The sequence below is a fragment of the Bemisia tabaci genome, chromosome 10 (genome assembly GCF_918797505.1).
Source record: "Bemisia tabaci chromosome 10, PGI_BMITA_v3".
In the NCBI taxonomy this organism is placed as follows: domain Eukaryota; kingdom Metazoa; phylum Arthropoda; class Insecta; order Hemiptera; family Aleyrodidae; genus Bemisia; species Bemisia tabaci.
In genome coordinates, this window is record NC_092802.1 from 893,039 (window position 1) to 907,886 (window position 14,848).

At 40.8% G+C, this 14,848-nt stretch overlaps 1 protein-coding gene across 1 annotated transcript in view; it reads left to right on the plus strand.

Annotated features, from left to right (window-relative positions):
- Nucleotides 1-13,359, plus strand: part of LOC109038311 (uncharacterized) — a 37,007-nt gene extending 23,648 nt beyond the window's left edge. Inside the window, exons 4-8 of the mRNA XM_072305264.1 lie at nt 1,828-1,924; nt 2,633-2,838; nt 6,426-6,803; nt 12,034-12,456; nt 12,497-13,359. Of these exons, the coding sequence (XP_072161365.1) occupies nt 1,828-1,924; nt 2,633-2,838; nt 6,426-6,803; nt 12,034-12,456; nt 12,497-12,832 (1,440 nt within the window). The 3' untranslated portion in view covers nt 12,833-13,359. The remainder of the gene's footprint in view (nt 1-1,827; nt 1,925-2,632; nt 2,839-6,425; nt 6,804-12,033; nt 12,457-12,496) is intronic.
- Nucleotides 13,360-14,848: the final 1,489 nt, after the last annotated feature.

The window sequence follows — 14,848 nt, forward strand, 5'->3', positions numbered from 1 at the left end:
TAATTTTACCATTCCATACAGGATTATTTTCAACCGTTCATCGCCCCCTAATAAAATGCGTTTCAGAAATTGAACTCTTCAAAATATAGATGTACATTTTTTTTTTTAAATAAAAAATTGAAAACCCAGGAATTTTTTTCAATGTTACGAGGGTAACAAGGTGAGAGAGCACAATTAGAGTCCCTTTATACCCAGAGTTAAGACAACTCACTTTTGGTTGGGCTGAAAGTGGCCTAAAAAAAAATCCAATTCTGATTGGATCTCGCTCATGGAGGCCGAAACGAGTGCACCAAGATGGCGGTACCTCGAATGTGAACAAGAATAATGAAAATATTACCTAATTGTGGTTTATCAAGAGTAAATTGTTATTTCCATCGGTCCAAAATGAAAATAGATTAAGAAATTATTCACAAACCAATCTCATTTTCTTTTTAATTAATCAATTTGTTGATGTTGTTGTTTTTGTTTGACAGACATCGCAGGATTCCTGATCCTTATCCCTCAATATCGTTCGTTTGGGTGCACTTGTTTCGGCCTCCATGGCCAGCCAAGGCCGGCTGCCAGTCAGCTGATAATCGAGTTGTCTTAACTCTGGGTATAAAGGGACTCTAAGCACAATAAAATCATTGTATAAAAATAGGAAAAGCTGATTATATATTTTCAACACATAAAAAATCCAAACATCTTTCCGAACTCTTTTTCCAAATAAGTAAAAAAAAAACCCCGGAATATCCTTTCCGGTTACGAGGATGGTGACGGAGCACAATTGATAGTAGACGGATTGTATTAAAAAAAAGAATAGCTGATTAAATATTTTTAAAACATAAGAAATCCAAATATCCTTCCAAACTCCAAGGAAAAATACGGCAAGGGAGTGCTAGGTTGAATGAATCACAATAAAGTACGAAAATTGAATTTAGAAGGGAGGGGTGGCTTATTAATTTGCATACCTTGATTACTGATTACTATTTGAAGAAAAGTGGGACAGGCTCGATTCTCTCTTGAAATTTTAAATTTTATCGCGCTCTTTTTTCAAGAAATATTAAAACCTGCTGACAGAGCATCATCTGTTAAACAAATTCCTTACAATAAAATGCGAAAAAAAACTGAAAAAGATTTATAATGAAAATTTAGAAAGAGAAATTCTGTCAAAGTAAATGGATGTAAATGTGGATTTTCGCCAACCAAATATGACGGGAGTAAGGAACTTATTTCCCCAAGACTGTGGATTTCCTGCCACTAAACGCTACCCAGCTGGGCGTGTTTCAAAATTTCGCTCGAGCATAAAAAATGAAAAACGCTCAAAACTCACACTAAAAAGATAGGAGATTACTGAAATTCTATCCTAGTTTTACAATCTGCTGCAAAAATGTGCACGTAATTGAGCCTTTCTTTCATCGGGATGTATACACAGAGAGAAATTTCAACACTGAAGTTTGGTTATAGCACGAGATGTAAAACACAAAATAACCCTGTCTTTTCGTTGACGATTTCAAGAGAAAATGCCGGCTAGTTTCCTTCAGAAAATTCAATGAAAAATGAGTATCAACGTCGCGATTGGAGGAATGCATTTTCCCAGTCTCCTCATTGTTTCTTGCGCTAAATACACCGAAAACTGTACCAAAATCAACACAAAATTTGTGTTAGTTTGTGTTTCACTTCCAAAACTAACAAAAGTAACACAATAACATAAACAATTGTATTGGTGTATGAGCTCATTGTCTACACGAGGCAACTCCTTTTCCTGCTCTAGCTTAAAATGCGTGCTTCTGATCCGTGTTATGATCGTTTATTTGACGTTTTCTGACTCGTATTTCTAATTGACAGGAATCAAAAGACGCTGAGAAAGATTCGCCCCAAGCAAAGGCCCAGGAGGAGACCAACACAAACCAAGAAGCAGCATTCCCAGCTCCAGCTCCACAAGGTATTCCCAACTCTGACTGTAATAGGAAAACAATTAACTGAAAGGTGCAAGATGCATATAAGTTCTTCCATGAGAGATCAATGGTAGTCTTCGATATTCATTACGATCATGGGATATGATTCACAATGAACGATCATATTGGAACTATTTGCTCGTATATTTCAGGAGAGGAAAACGCCGTGTCTGGGTCAAGATTTTCTCGGGACCTAACGAGCAGAGAAACATAGGGGTATAACGCACGGAACGCACCTCCCGACTTATTTCTTGTAGCATTACCCACTTGGGACATACTTCACTCAGAACATGTCTTCGCGCATAGAAACCCTACATTAGCATCAGAACGAATTAACGGTCAATGGACAACTAAAATAAATATACGAATTTGAGCATTCTGATACGTGTTTTCCCTTCAAAATTTCATTTAGATCACGGTATCGCGCGAAGAAAATTACTAAAATTAGGATTATTTCTGCTAGGTGGAACTACAAAAACGTTTGAGAAAGATGAGGTGTGTCCGTGGTAAGCTGTTTCAGAAAAAAATGCAAAGTGGTCAATTTTAGTTTGCGTTAATCGTATTCTGCGGGGCAAGAAAACATGTATCGTGATGCTTAAATTCGCACATTGTGAAGTAGCCAAATCGTAAACTTATTCTCACATATATGACACGTGAAGCGGCCATGTTTAAAATATCAAATCTGACATTTTTAGCTGAAGAAGCCAACGCTCCCGTGAGACCCCCAAGCCCAATGGACGACCCTGAGAACAAACCAGAGGACAAAAACAATGTATCAGATCCACCAACTGAACAGCCTAAAGAGGCTGCAGAGGAACCAAACCCAGAACAACAGCCTGAGGTATCTCCAGCAAAAAAAGCAGCAGAGGAGGCGAAGAAACGCAAAACTAGGAAAATCAAGGTAAATTCTACCATCTCGATGAAATTCGCCAAAAAAATATTTTCTCGTCGATAGATGATGTTGAACATGTACGTTGACGGATCAGGAAGCACAGTGCTGCCTTTCTATCGTGCCAAAGATTCCGGGGTTCCCGGAATTCCTTCCGACTTCCAAAAATTCCATTAAAATTCTGATTTTTTCAAAAGTTCCGGAAGAAATTCCGAGATACGCCCGGATTGAGTTCCGAAGATCGTCAAATTCGATAAAAGAAAATCATCTTTGATCAAATAATCGGTCTAACTTACGAAAACCCCCGAAATTCCGGGAAAATTTGAAAATAATTGCAGGATATTCCAGGAATTCCGAAAATTCCGAGAAATTGCAATGATTCTGGGATTCAGAAATAATGCCGGGAAAAGGCAGCACTGAGAAAGCGACAACAAAACGATAAAAAATGTATAGACGCAGAATTTAGATACTCACCTAGCGGACTGATGATTATTGAAATTGATGAACAAAGAAGTCAAGCGAAAATGTAGTGATCCTATTGGTTGAAACCGGTGGTTTTCATAGACCGAGGGGGCACATGACAGACTTACTTTAGAGTTCTCGCGTGGATTATATAACTTACCCCCTTGGATCATTGCATTACCCCGTTTCCACCAAAAGGACCGTTTCATTTCCATATGGTCACCTTCGTCTATGGCCTCGTCTATCAAAGCACGGTCATTCCAAAATCATTCACGCAGAATTAAGCTAAGATTTTTCGGGAAAGTTGACGCCGAGGGAAAACTGGTATGAATCACGGCGAGAGCCGACGTCAATAGTAATTACAGTCACCCATTTTTTCAAGGGCAAAGTCTGATTTAATATCGCACGTAAAACTTGACGTTGGAGCAGATCGTATAGTACATCGCACATATGACTAAGCCATAACCATCAAGCATGTCATGACGCGATTTAATTGCACGCACTTGTGAATTGATGTTGGACACGTCATGATATGTAGACTCCACCAAGTGGTAGGAATTGATCCAGATCATGAGTTTCGAAAAAGAGACATTTTCTAGTTCCCACATGAAGGGAAGTATTTTCAATCCAAGGTTGAAAAACTTCTTTCATAATGCACAGCTTCACACGAAAATGGCGAAATGAAATGAAATGCCTATGCGAAATTTCAATGATTCGTGATGGTGATTCGCAAGATAATCAATAGGACTTTCAATAAAAATGCCCAATTCGTCGTTTTCCTGACGAAGAAACGTAACTACCTCCAAGGTTGCAAAATTGATTCGATCAATTTGATTCTTTACGACTATATCGTTGTGCAATTTTTGTCCGCAATTTTACTGATTTTCGGATGTAGACAGACGAAAAATACGTGAACTTTCCGGTTTGAAACGCTCCGTAGTTTTCTATTTAATAGGTATACAATTTGCGAGTGGAAATTTTGCAACGTAGAGATCTAGGTACGTTCATTTGTGGGGGGCAACAACGATTAATGATCGTCCCCAAGTAAAAAATTCATCAACGTAAAATAGCAGTTACGTTATTTTGCTTGAGAACCAACATTTAGTGCAATATCTTAGAAGGGGTTACATAAAAATGCTTAATTAAATACTTGAATCAATAAATTAACTTAAAGAATTTTCTGGATGCGTCGGGACTGTATTCTTGGTTGTTACCTGGATAGCTCATTACCTTAGGAAGATCCTGCATTTAACAATAAAAGAGGCTGATATAGCATCATGATAGGAAAATAGCAAGATTCCAAAAAAGTTAACTGGAAAATGACATGAAAAATGGACTCCTACAAGGGATTACCATGACCTGATGCTCTCTCTCCCACAACCATAAAGAAATTACGGATAAAAGAAAATAACAGCAAATGTTTTGAAACGTTCCAATCGCAAAACGTGTTTTATTTTCTATACTATCACCTTCGAATTATATGCATACTTACGATTGAAAGGGATTTTTTGCACGTATTTAAATCAATAGCATAGCGTGCTTTGCGATATATCGATTGATAAGCCATTTAAACCTATGGAAAAGGATCTATCAACAGGGTAGTCCGCAAGGAACGCTTTAATAATCGATTCTTTACCATAGCTTCAAATGGAGGAAAAATCGATATCGATCATTAACGCCTCGCCACTGATTTAAATAAAAAGGAGCTACATCCATTCTAACATGTGCCCTGAGATCCATTACAGTACACGCATGATAGGGCTCAATTCAATATGGAGATAATTCCTTTTCATTTAAATACTTTACCATATTTGAGAAAAAGCGTAGCCACCTAAGGCCACGTTTGAGAAGTCATGAAAAAGCTTGTTTTCTACAGCTTTTTATCAGAAATTTTTCTACATCATATGGATTAACATTTTGCAATAAGGAACCACTATCTTTCACTCTCCCATAAAATCACATGACTGTATAGGGAAACCAATGGCGTATGCTGTTTCTAAAATGGGCCAGAAATAGTGGTTCCTTGATGCAAAATGTAATCCATATGTGATTGACAGGTTAACACTACTGATCAAGAAAGTCAAAACATAACCAAGTTTGTGGGGAAGCATGTCATCAGTCGACTAAACAACAAAGTCAGAGTTGGGAGGCTGAGATACGAAGTAAGGAAACTTTCACTTGATATCAAATTCTGTTCCCGATGCATGAAGTCCGATGTTTACCCCAATTTCATTACGCATAAATTCAAGAATCACAACTAAAAATGGGTGGCTCGTATAGACCAAGGGAGAAAATGATGGACTAACTGTAGGGGTTCTCGGGCGGGGTTGCCGTTAGTTAGTCTATTACCTATTTCTTTTGTCCAGCGCGAACACCCGTTTTCACTGAAAGGATCCCTCCACATCCCTTTCGTCTTCTTCGTCCATACCTCTGCTTATAAATTTTAACAATTAGCCCGCCGCTTCCACCAATAGAATCACTCCACACCCCTTTTTTCTTCTTTGTCTATAGCTCCATTCGTTTATGAATTTCAATAATCGGCCTGCGGCCCAACTGAGCAATTGGATCGCAATTAGCAAAAAAAAGGAACCAGCGCAATTCCAAAGCTGTAAAAATGTTGCTTCTTCATGACTATCTAAAATATCTCCCAGAGTAGCAAACAGTTTTGGCTTCCCACCAACAAATGGTCAATTTCAAAGGAAAATAATTGTTTAAATCTATTACTGTACATCTTTTTAGTATTTTTAAAATAGTAAATTGCTCGATGATGGAAACACTGTAATTCTGCCGTGCGAAGGGAAAACGCCATATGAGCCATCGGACGTTGCCAAGTTTCCTTTGATAAAAACCGAATTTACTGGGAAAATTCTGAGAATTATTTTCCAAAATTTTCGGAAAATTATATCTAAAATATTTGCAAATTTCAAGGAAAAAGATACATGAATGTTATCAAAATACATGTTTTATCCTAGGAAATTCGGCAACTCTCGAATGTTCATACAGCGTTCTTCCTAAGCACGGCGAAACTGCGCTAGTTCCTTTTTGCTGAATTTGATCAAACTGCTTTATGAATCCAGACTCTGGATCAAACACACTTTTCTTCCGAGTTTTATCTTGAAATGCATAACTTTGCGCAGGTGGTGATCTTCCGGAAGGGCGGGAAGAAGTACCGGGCGGAGACCCCTCTGGACCCGTTCGGGCAGGAGATGCGGCACCTGCGGCGCGTCTACGAGATCTCCGAGGAGTCCCCGGCGGCCAAACGCCCGGCCAACCTGGTGACCCGCGGTCTGGACTCCGAGTCGGAGGCGGGCGCGGCCCCCCACGGCTCCACTCTCAAGCGCGCCTGGGCCTTCCCCGGCGCCGAGGACGTGGAGGAGGACGACCCCTACAACTACCCCCTCATAGACTTGGCCTACCGCCACATGGAGGCCGCACCGGAAACCGCCCCCGCGCGACCGGAAATGAGCAGCGTCACACCGGAAACACCCAAGAGTCCCGCTTCGCCGACCTTGACCGTGAGTTCTACTCATAGAGTACATAGAGTCGTAATGTAAATGGGAGAGCTGGCGCCATGTTCTGCTCGACGAATTCCGAGCCGGTGTGCGCCGAGTTCGGTCGCTTTTTCGATACATTTTCGATCCAAAATGCGGTGTGGAATATGTGGTAATTCCTATCTCCTTTGTTGTTGTTGTTGTCATCGGATGGCCGGGTACTCGTGTATCGCAAACAATCGATTATGTATCGACAAAGTGACCCGGCGTCACACAGGAGTCTCGGAATTTGGGACATGGAGAATGCTTAAAACTGGCGCCAGCTCTCCAATTACATTACGACTCTATGCACTCTATGGTTCTTTTCCAGAAAAAAACAAGAGCCGCGATTTGAATGGAGATGTTGCATGTGAGAGGAATTTGCGATTTGACTATTGATTCTTATGTAAAAGTTTGCGAGAAACACGATGGTGCCACTGGTTTTCTCTGAAATCAACTCCCAAACTCCAAAAAATCTCTCAAGTTGAGACCAAAATGGAGGGGATATCCCACGGTATCCTGAGAGTCCATCTCTACACTAAGACGAACTCTCCATGCAAAGATAGGGAGCAATACGTTAGCAGGGTTGCCGTGTTTTCGGTTTTAGAGTCCCCAAAGAAAGTGGCAGCCCTGTCAATGTATTTGCTCCCTATCTTTGCATGGAGAGTTTGTCTTGGAGTAGAGGTGGACTCTCAGGATAGCGTGGGATATCCCCTCCATTTTGGCCTCAACTTGAGAGCATCTTTTGGAGCTTGGGAGTTGATTTCAGAGAAAACCAGTGGCACCATAGTGTTTCTCTCGAACTTTTACATAAGGAACAATAGTCAAATCGCAAATTCCTCACACATGCAACATCTGCATTACGGGCCTAGTGGCACCCTCTCCTTCTCCTTTTCCGAGTGGTTTCTGATCATCTGCGGATACGGCAAATTGGCAACATTGTTTTTCTCCATTTAAACCAGGAATGCCACAAAATTTAGAGACTGAATTTCCCTGACATTTTCCGACACATTTTGGTAAAATTCCCTGATAGTTGATGATATGCCAGATGTTTAAAAAGACATAATGTTAGATACTTTTCGGGCAAAGTTTGTTGTTCAAAACGTTAAACCCATTATAGACAGCAAATTAGGGTGGCATATCTATATTTTTCCAACACTTTCGTCATATTCCCTGACACTTCCAGGTTTTCCCTGACTTTTTAAAATTCCCTGAAAATTCCCGGTATTCCCTGACTGTGGCAACCCAGTTGAACCTGCGGAAACGTATCGATTCTTGAAGGGCCAGGTGCCTTTGACAAGAATCGATTATATACATAGGTTTGAATGGAGGAGGTCCGGTGTTATCAAATCGCTGGATCCACCTCTGCCTCTGATTAATCAGCTGATACGCCTGGTGCCCCCTTTCTGGGGCTCTTACGAAAAATCACACATGGCTCATTTTACAACGAAACTATCTTAAAACAAGGACTTTATGCGTAGGAGATGTTAGAAATCAATTCTGAAGATGTTTCGGAAGGGTTGATTTGGGCACATTTTCTCAAACACACCGAACAGTTCAACTTGAAATTTGACACTATGATGTTATGAAGAAACCAAATTCAGGTCGAACTGATCGGCATGTGTGAGAAAATGAGTCGTGTATTATCCATAAATCTGGAGAATCAATTTCTGAAATCTCCTGCGAATAAAAATTTGTCCTTGTTTTCGAGATATTTTCGATGAAAAATCTCGCGGAAGTCATGATACAAGTATGATAGGAGTCATGAAGAGCTCAGAGGAAAATGTGGGGTGCACTCCGAACCGCGAAAGAAATTTGTGAATAAGCGGGTCCAGCATGTAGATAAGGAGCAATGGTTTAAATATTTCTTGAACTGTATGATGAAAGCAATACAGACTCAATGGAAATTTAGAATTCAGAAATGAAGATAGTGTGAACATAACCTTGGACATGGTAACAAGAGCTATCCACCGGCTCAAAATTAAGGAAGTCACCTGGACCAGATGGTATAGGCAATGAATTTTTGAAATATGGCGGTGGCACTTTGGCCAAGCACATCCATCATTTGTTCTCTAAAATCTTACAGGAAAAGAAAGTTCCAGACGAATGAAGGATAGCCACACGATCGCAAATCTTCAGAAAGGAAATAAGCTTCTACCAGAGAACTACCGCGGCATTACGTGCTCAATACCTGTTTGAAGCTTTTCACTACTGTAATTAAGAAACATCTTAGGAAATTGTAGACGCTGGCTGAAGAGCAGCAGGCTTCGGATGGAAGAGGACTATGATGCCTATTTATGATTCGTCAACTATCGGAGAAGGCTATCGAATTTAATAAGCCACTCTTCCTAGCTTTGTAGACCTTGAAAAAGCATTTGATCGCGTACGAAAACAGGATGTGCTGCAGATATTAAATGAGAGAAATGTTCCCAGATGCTTGATAGAGTTAGTAAAGATTTAAATACAACACGAGGACCAATTATTACGCTGAAGGTCTCTCGGATGCATCGTCATAAATAAGGGAGTGAGACAGGGTGATTCGCTGAGCGCATTTTCTTCAACTAGTGATGGACAAACTAATTCGCGCCGTGCGACCAAGGCGAGGATATACGCTTAGGAACAGAAATATTAATATCATTTGTTATGCTGACGATGCGTGCTCATAGCAGATTCGGAAGATGAACTGCAAAGAATCTTGCATACATTTAATATGACAGCAAGAAGTACAATATGAAAGTATCGCCGCTAAGACAAAAAGTATGGTAGTCAGTAGAAACCCTATACGATGCAAGTTGGAAGTAGATGGTAAAATGATCGAACAAGTGATGGAGTTTAAATATCTTGGAGCATTGCTGACAAGTGCAAAGGACTTAGGAACCGAAGTGCGAGACCGGCACTCAAGGCGGCGAGAGTTGCCGGATGCCTCAACGAGATGGTGTGGCGCAACAAATACATGGCCCGAGAAAGTAAAGTCAGAGTCTATAAAACAATCGTTAGACCAGTGTTAACATTTGCCACAGAGACCAGGGCCGAGACAAAGCGCACCAAACAACAATTCCGCACCGTGAAATGAAGGTCTTAAGAAAAATAGCGGGCTTACACTTTGGATCATCAGACCAACGGTCCATCAGAGATGCTTGTAATGTGCAAGATGTAGCCAGTGGACTAGGATGAGGAGAAAGATGTGGTCGGAGCACGTTGACAGAATGGATGAAGAGAGATGGCAAAAGTTTGTATGACTGGACAACCATAGGGAAAAGACTGCTGGACGACGCCTAAGAGATGGGCACAAAGCTGGCTCTCTTCTCCTGAAGATGATTGAATGTTCTGTTGCTATTTGTTTTATTGACTTGACGAATCTTTACAGATAATTATTATATTTTTAATATTTTGTGCTTGGCACTCAAAGGCTTGACAAACAGGGCCATGCCCTAGTCGTTAGTAGAAGAAGAAGAAGTTTCTTCCTATTCTTGAGTTTTGGACCATAGCGCGCCGCGGGCGGCGGCGGCGCTCATTAAATTCTTCCCGGTACTCAAATTGAGGGCAAAGTATGTGAATCGGACTATACATCCAAAAGTGACGAAACGCTCCGTTCCGTTCGTTCCTTTTCGTTTAAGTCTAGGCGTCAAGTTTGAAATAATAGTTCTGTATTAACTTCAAGCTATACAGAGTTGGTTTCTTTCTTCCCCGAAAAATTGAATAGGAGCGGAAATTTTGAAACATGCGATGAACGTATACTCCGACGGTGAAACCACTATATCAAGTATCTCGGACTAACTTACTTGAACTGTCTTCTCTGTGCGAGAAAAACTCTGTAAAAACTTCGAGGAATGCTATTGATTTGTTCTCCCTAAAAAAATAAAATAGGAGCGGAGATTTTTTGACACTGTAAACGAATTTTCTCTCCAGATCAATAATTACTTTGTGCTACGGAGAGAATTATTTCCTCTCCGGAGAAGTTAGGTAGTGTTCCGCAGAAAAAATGTTTCTCTTCGGAACGAGAATTATATGCTAGGGAGAGAATTTTTTTCTCTCTAGAGAAATTAGTTGTGTTCCGGAGAAAAATAGTTTCTCTTCGGAACTAGAAGTTTATGCTAGGGAGAGAAAATATTTTGACACCAAATTGGGGGAAAAATCGAGTGTCAAGGAATTTCTTTAAAAAGTACCCCTAGAAATCCAAAGCCGGGTCATATTGACACGACCATCCCTTCTGGGAGAGTTATTTGCTGGTTCATACGAGATACATCTTTAGATGTAGGTCTATAAGTATACCCGAAAAAAATGAGACAGCAAATTGAAAAACGAAGAAAAATATTTGAGTGTCAACAAAGCCGAAGATGGAGGAAACGTATTCAGGGCTCCTTCTTTTTAATTTTCTGCTTAATCTGAGCGACGTCACAATGGCAGCATATCATAGAGCGAAGCATTGCGAGTTTACGCCAGGTGCCTTCAATTTTGCAAATGCAGCACGGACATCCATCGTGCACGAATAGTTGTATCTCTGCGCCGTCATCAACGCGAGTCTTTTCCCTAGCTTTCATTCACGCGATTCCGCTCTCTGACCACCGTCATCTTCTTAATTTTTTTTTTCTTTTCTTTTTTTTCAAATGAAATCCGGACAAAAAAAGGATTCGGTGCAGTGCGCTAAATCACATTAACACATATCGATGGCTAACGAACAACACCGCCAATCTGCAAACTGGCCATTTGCAGGACGAAGAGAAAACCTCGCCATTTTTGTAATTTTAAGAACAGATTTGCAGTATTTTCATACAATACAGCATCATTGAAGCGCTCCCCTACAGAATTGGAAAAATACTAAAATCATCAGCTTGCATATTTTAGACTGGAGAATGCGGCTGGGTCGCTGACACATTTTTGCCAAAATTGTCATAGACATAGTAAACGTAAAAAAGAGCTAAAAGCCAAAAATAATTCAGTGTGCTTAACTGCATGATGTTAACATAACGAGCAAACGATGAAAGAAAAGTCACAAAACATTCTTTACAGCGGCAGACGTTCCGCGAACGTTCACTGAATTATTTTTGGCTTTTAGCTCGTTTTTAAATAATTTACTAAGTCTTTAATAGCTTAGCCAGCCAAATTTGGCATTAGAATGTATTGTCAGTTAGGCGGTATTGTTAGTTAGCCCTCAATATGTTTTTTTTCTTATAACAAAATGGCTCCTACTAATCTTGAATTTTTTCGAATCTAGGCCCCCGACACTGCTAAGAAACCAACTTTAGCCTCCCGCGACCTCAACTTCGTATCCCTGTTGCATACAGAGGAACCCAGAACAGGCTCAGGCAGTACCCTGTCTTCGAGATCCCTCGGGACCTACGGGATCACCCTACCACCCTCCCTCACAACGAGATCACTCGGGACCTACGGGATCACCCTACCACCCTCCCTCACAACGAGGAACCTGGGCTCCTGGGGCCTACTCGGAAACATTGGCCGCGCAGCGGACAACACTCTTGGATACGTCCCCAACGCCATAAACGCCTATAACCAACCATCATACAACACGCCCTACAACACGGCAACCCGATCATACGGACAGGAACCCTACCAGCAACCTGGCTACACCGGTTATAACACCTACAACCAGCCTCGCGGGATCCCAGACCCGAACCAGGTGAACCCAACAGAACCAGGTTATCCCAAACCAGAACCAGGTGAACCCGAACCAGATGAATCCGAACCAGACTCAAGTGACCCCAGGGCAGATTCCGGACCCGAAGAACCCGAACCAGGTTCCAGACCCGCGGAACCCGAACCAGAGGCCGGGCAACGCTCTGGACGGTTCTGATAACCTCCACGTGGCTGTGTACGAGAATGGGATTGATAAGCCTGGGATAGTTACTGCAGGGATCAACGCGGTTTCCAATGTGGCCAAGGCGACGGTCCACACCGCTGGGGCCTTGGGTGATGCCGGATTGGAACTCGTTGGAGGAGCCCTCTCTAGTGCTGAGGGTGGAGTCGGCGCTTTGAGGAGTTTCTTCAACTATTAGGCTTAATCATTTTGATCCATTTTGGATCCTTAGATTCACGTCGCTGTGTTCCGTGGATCCTGATTGGTGGAGGAGGATGGCTTTATTGAAGTGGACATATTTCTGCCGAACGGAACTATGTGTATTATGACGTGAGCCCTGATATGCATATATTCTTATGAGTCTCAGGGTTCATGTCTCGATGCACGTAGTTCCGTTTGACAGAAATACGTCCAACTAAACCAGTGGCGGGGCGTGAATAATCAATTGTCGATATTCCCCCACTTGAAGCTGTGGTAAAGAATCGATTATTAAGGTGTTGGTTGCGAACACTCTGTTTTCAATCCTTTTCCATAGGTTTAAACGGCATATCAATCTATTGATCGTAAATCACGCCACTGAACTGAACTTAAAAGTAAAGTTACCTCCGGACTGACCATTAATGATATTTAAAATACGATATATTCAACCATATTAAAATAGAGTTTCAACGGTACTTTTGTGTATATTCGAAAAACACAAAATAAATAAATCAATTTCAACAACTATTGAGGTTGCGTTCTGTTTAAACCCTACCTCTACCGCTTTCTAGTTAAACCGAACCTCGAGGATTCTCGTGTAGCTGATTCTATGATTCAACTTCAAATTACAGAGTTGCCAAAGAATTTAGAAAATTAAATTCCCTGACATTCCCCTCACACGTTTTAGTACAATTTCCTAACAATTGAAGAAATATGCCAACTGGTCAAAAAGACAAAATGAGAAATAGGTTTAAAGCAAAATTTGTTGTTTGAAACGTCAAGCCTGTTCTAAAAAGCAAATAAAAAAGATGACCTGACATATTTTCCCTGACACTTTCAGGTTTTCTCTGACTTTTTTAAATTCCCTGACATTTTCCAATTTTTTCCGGTATTCCCTGACTGTGGTAACCCTTCCAATTGTTCGATTGTTGATGCAGGATGAAGAACACTTTGCGCTATTCTGTAGCCTCTATTGACCACGACGTTATAGTTCCGTTGGAAATTGAATGCGAGATCCACATAAAGTTCACCTCTGTAATCAATATCAATCAAACCATTTTTTACGACAACACTATACAGTGGATATCGTTTAAAACGACATACCGGGCATAACGATGTAAACTGGTCGGTCCCGGCTGATATCTCATTCATTCAATGTATTTATGTATCCGTTATAACGACATATCGGTCATAGCGTCCCAGCAGATGTGGTGATCGGTTATAACGACCTGAGCGAGGTGCAGTGAGATTTTGTTGGAATGTTTTTCAGATTATCGCGCGCCCGAAAAAGGATAAGGAGGAGAGGAATGTTTACGCACTCGTTTCTTGTTCAAAGTAAACACTGCAGCTTCAGTTAGTATAAGAGTGTAAGTGCGTGAACGCTGATGTGTTCTCCCGGTGTGTTTTTCATCGTTCAAAATGTCTCCAAGAAAAAGAAAACATTTTACTTTTGAAGAAAAAGCCCACATTATCTGCCGTTTAGATAACGGCAAAAGAAACCAGGATCTAGCACCAGAACTTGGAGTTAGCCATTCCACAATATCCACAATATTCCACAAAAATCACGGACAGTTATTCAAATTAGAATTTTTATACTTCCTCGGTATTGCGCACATAGAGTGCAAACATAATATGGTACGCAGTGCATGTAATCTCAATATTATAACATACATTGTATTTACAAATTCAAACAAAGTGTTTTCATTAAAATTAGTCCTAGAATAAAAAAATCAATGAATGAAATAAATGTTCAATTCAAATAAAATTAGATAAATCTGATAAACAAAGGTGTTACTGAGGAGATAATGAATAATGAATCAGCAGCAGAATTCACCGGGCCCTGGAATCCCACCTACAGCACAACCTTGTTCTCAGCTCTTTGACATAAGGTACTACGTGCGTAACCATTCCACTATCGGTTATAACGACTATCGGCTATAACGACCGAATATGACCGGTCCCTTCATGGTCGTTATATCCGATATTCACTATATTGTCTAACACTAAACTGGAGCGT